Source organism: Pyrus communis, chromosome 2, assembly GCF_041283825.1.
Source record: "Pyrus communis isolate YQ-2024b chromosome 2, ASM4128382v1, whole genome shotgun sequence".
Classification (NCBI taxonomy): Eukaryota; Viridiplantae; Streptophyta; class Magnoliopsida; order Rosales; family Rosaceae; genus Pyrus; species Pyrus communis.
In genome coordinates, this window is record NC_142566.1 from 22,682,607 (window position 1) to 22,687,087 (window position 4,481).

The 4,481-nt window shown below is 35.7% G+C and overlaps 1 protein-coding gene across 1 annotated transcript; it reads right to left on the reverse strand.

The window, feature by feature from the left end:
- Positions 1–1,042: 1,042 nt before the first annotated feature.
- Positions 1,043–3,036, reverse strand: LOC137748332 (basic endochitinase C-like). The gene is made up of 3 exons (XM_068488474.2): positions 2,533–3,036; positions 1,894–2,041; positions 1,043–1,620 (listed from the first exon to the last, which is right to left on the reverse strand). The coding sequence occupies exon 3, from the start codon at positions 1,506–1,508 to the stop codon at positions 1,251–1,253; it is 258 nt and encodes an 85-aa protein (XP_068344575.2). The 5' UTR covers positions 1,509–1,620; positions 1,894–2,041; positions 2,533–3,036; the 3' UTR covers positions 1,043–1,250.
- Positions 3,037–4,481: the final 1,445 nt, after the last annotated feature.

Sequence of the window (4,481 nt, forward strand, 5' to 3'; positions counted from 1 at the left end):
CTTTAATCTGTAACGTGTGAAAGTTGGGTTTAAGTATTATGGTGAATGTTTTATGTAATCGAAGTTGAAAAATATCGATAATTAAAACCATATTTTAGAACAATCTAGATTGCATGAATATAAATGTGAATTGGTTTGTAACAAAAAAATACCCTTCAGATTCCTTAGCGTAATGTTAAGAGCGTGTTGATAACGTGTGGGTCCCAATTTTATTAAAGGGAGAGAGAGGGCGCGGCAGTAGAGAGGGTGGAGAGAATAAGGCATACGAAAATTGTAGGATGTATATCCCTACGCTAGCACCTTCATTTATAGTAAAACATGAGAGAGAAACTTACTCTCCAAGTAATACAAAATCTAATAGGAAAGAATCACTTGTATAAAGAGTAATCATGAACTCAATCTACTTGGGATTTATACAATCATACATGTGCTAACTATTAATAACAACATCCTCATTGTCAATATTATTAAAAGAGTGCCCAAAGTGTCTATCTCTAATGTAACAGACACTATGTCACGCGGTGCTTCGAATAATGGATTGATTAAAAAATTTAGCACTTAGAGAGTGACAGAACCAAGATCACTACACTTTTTGTTTCTTTTAAGTTCCTTTTTCAGAGTCGGTGCTACTTTTATTCAAAGAGTATTTCCTTGCTACTTTTGTTTGTGGTTTTGTGCACATAATCTCTGAAGTGGTAGGTTATGAAGGTGATTTAATATTTGTAAATTATTATCTGGTAAAGTTTTTTTGTTAGTTATTATTTGGTAACTGGCATAATAGTTCTCGGTCTTCACTAGCTCAAGGGCAAGACCAGGAATCCAAATAGGTGTCAACCATTTTTTTTATCTTGTTGGAGTGGAATTTTTGCGTACGTAGAAAAGGCTAAATTTTCCAAATATGGGATGAACTATAGCTTAGAGGAGTCACTATCTAATTTTGCTTCTAAATTTATCGGAGTTAATCTTTCGAATCAAAGTTTATGAACAAGAATTATTGAATTAAACAAACAATATTTAGACATTATTCGTACATATACACAAATTTAGAGAATTTCTTAATAGTAGTATAAGGTTAAGTGATTCGCTTTTGTAACAAGAACTAAGTTTTTGAGCTCGATTCTCTTCTTCACAATGTCGCAATAAAACCAATAACTTAGGGAGCTTTTTCTATGAAAATAGAAACAAGAAATTTCCTATTACATAGGATTATTATTGCATTTTATTTGGTACATGGGATTATGGTCATTTTCTTAGGCAAAAGGCCTTTGATTGTAACAATCCAAGTTGTCCCCCGGACTCACTCCCAAAATCTCACAGTACCTTCTGTAGAACCCGATCCGACTAGCAACCTTAGCATCCTGACCCTTGCCACATTCAAGCCCTCCATTGATGATGTTGGTGATCACTCCGTACCCGGGAACTCGACCCGCTGATGTGTCTGCACTAGATGGGCTCCACGTACCAGTGATGACATCATGGCTTGATGGCTTGTTGCTCTGTGGAGTCATCCAAAACCATATAGCTGTCCTGAATGACACAACCGGGTCTGTGGCCACTAGATCTGGGTTGTTTATCAGATCCTTTCCGATTGCTGGACCCGCTTGACCATAGTTGTAGTTGCTAGAAAAGTCAAAGAAGTTGAAAAACAAGTCAGTCTTCAATAGTCAAAGTCAACAATTCAACAGACTATATTTATAACAAATTTTTCGATATGACTGTAATACTGTAACATTATATTATAACTCATACATTAAATAAGGAGTGCTTTTGTTTATCAACTCGACATTCACCCGAATTATAACATAAATATAAGCGATAATGAGTACATTTCCAGATCTTTTGCCAAGCTGGTGAATATTAATGCTTTCAAGTTGAAAAATAAGATAGACTTACTGGGTGAGTTGGATGGGTCCTCTGCCGTAATATTTCTTGCCAGCAGCGCATGGATATTGGTTGGAAGAACAATACACATCTTGGTTTATTTCATTGACAAAGCAATATCCCCATGCATATGGACCATCTGGTGCACTTTCCCATCCTCCTACATAATTAAATAATGTGTTAGAATACGAGGATACACGCTTTTAATCATATTTTGACACTTATATGTTAGGACATATTTTGTAAAGTATTTCTATGATTCCATCTGTCTACAATTTTATACATCATTTATAGAACATTCTTACAAAAAAATTAGATAAATCCAAAATCATTAAAACATTAATTCATAGTGAAGAAAATTGACGAATATGATTCAACAATAAAATACAAACTTTAATTCAACGGTCATATGATGGGGGATTTGTGGTAGACATGATTAAGGTAGTGTGGAACTCCCTTGAATATAATAAGAATTAATAAAGTCATATTTTCAATTGATTTTCAAATTTTGCCCCACGATCTAAAAACCTATTAGAGAGACGATCAGTCAATGTGATGCGTCAGTCAAAATGATTAGACCAGCTTTATTGTTAATTAAACACCAAACCTAAACAAACAAAAAAAAAGACATGATCAAGATTGAGTACTGACCAGTAGTCTCATGAGAGGTTTGTCCCAAGAAAGCAGCAAGCTCTCTTTTGCGAGTAGCATCATCTCCAGTTGTGGCAAACCCATTAAAAGACCGAGCAGCAACAACGAAAGCATCATATGTGTAAAACCCATTACTCTAGCAGCGTGGATCATTTTGATACTTCAGCATTTGGTCGAAAACCGACGAGCTAATGAGGCTGCTGATATCACCACCACCACCACCACCACTTGGGGTTGGGGTTGGAGTAGGATTAGGGGTTGAGCCACATTGGCTTTGGCAACCAGTGGCGCAGTAGTCAGATGTGGTGCCGCACCACCCATACTGACTACAGCACAGCCCATTTGGACACACGGCGCCACCGGCTTGGCTCCCACATTGCTCTGCTGAGATTCCTAGCAACAAAGTTAGGGACAAAAGAATGAGAACTTGCAACTTCATTTCTTTTTCTTTATATATATATTTTTTTGTGAAAGTGTTTGATGGTTTTCTGATCTATGAATTAGGTCTTGGGTGTGTGTATTTATAGTTTTTTTCGGGAGCGGTTTTGTTTGACCATTTTTTCAAGTGTGCCATGCCATTTATTTGCTTCTTTCTTTCTTCGTTTTTGTTGTGAAAATTGTAGAAAATTATTTATTAGGAAAACTAATGAAAAGGCTTGAAAACTTTAAGTTTTAACGATAAAAACAAAATAAATGGTAAAGTGAATAGTATCAGGTTTGACTTTTTAGTATAAAAATGTGGTTTTTCATTAAAAAAAACAGTATCGCGAACTTTTCGTCAAAACTCCCTCATTTATTTTGGCGACGTTAAGTTTGGTCAGGATGCTACGGCAGACCTAATGAAATTTGGCCAAGGATTGACTAGTTCATCTCTTTCTAGGCTCCCTCGAAACGCGTCAATTGATTAAGATCGTAGAATTTATGGAAATGGGCAGGCGGGAATAGTTGCGAACTAAACTTGTCGCTCACGTTTACTTTGAAGATCACTTTGTCAATTCAAAATTTGAACAGGAACTTTTAAGGGAAAGACATAATGCACAAAAATCTCTCTTGAATTTTTATGAGTTCACATTCACTTTTGATCCCGGTTTGACGACTCGAAAGTCTATATACATGAATGTATCTGAAATTTTGTTCTTAATATATGAACATTGTCTTGCTAACAAAAGGGAAAACAAAGCAAACTTCTCATTAAATTGAACAGATACGATTCTTCTTGTTATCATTTAAAATAATAATAGTTGAACTACATTACTTCATCTAAATCTCGGATTGTCCTTTCCTACCCACTTTCACACGCATGCTATCGTAAATTCGTAATCTTGCTTAGCAGATTAGATATCTTGTGTTCAAAGGTTGTATCTTGAAATTTTTTGACAATTAACATGCATGCAAAAAGAGGCGCTTACATCTTTTGAATCGTAACTAGGGGTGTAATTCGACAGATTGGGTGTTCAACCACACCTAAACCCAACATTTACAATTCAGTTTTGGGTTGGGTTTGGGTTCATTTGGGTTTAGGTTTGAATAAGGTTTAGGCTTGTGCGGGTTGGGTTCAGGTTTGCCCAACTTTATCCAATGCAATCTTGTAATATCTTATTTTGCAGGATTTTTCAATTTTTTTTTCTCAAATAATGCCAATACTAGCTAAAATTTCATTGTACACATCACTGTTTTCACAAAAGAAAACCAAATAGCAAGGGGATACTTTACACCAAATAGTATAGTAATCGCAAAACTTATATGTAGCTTATATATATATTATGAAGTGAGGTGCGTAAAATGTGCATAATCGAATTCGGACTTGAAGTGGAGTTGGGTTTGAGTTGACATGCCAAGACAAGGCATTGACCCAACTCAACCCAATAAATGATTGTGAGGTTGGGTTGGGTTTGGACAAGTTTTTAGTCATTGTAACATGTTCCATTATGTTTGAAATCAGATTGGGC

Excerpts from the sequence above, each read along its gene's own strand:
- LOC137748332 (XM_068488474.2), bottom strand. The coding sequence starts at position 1,508 with ATGACTCCACAGAGCAACAAGCCATCAAGCCATGATGTCATCACTGGT.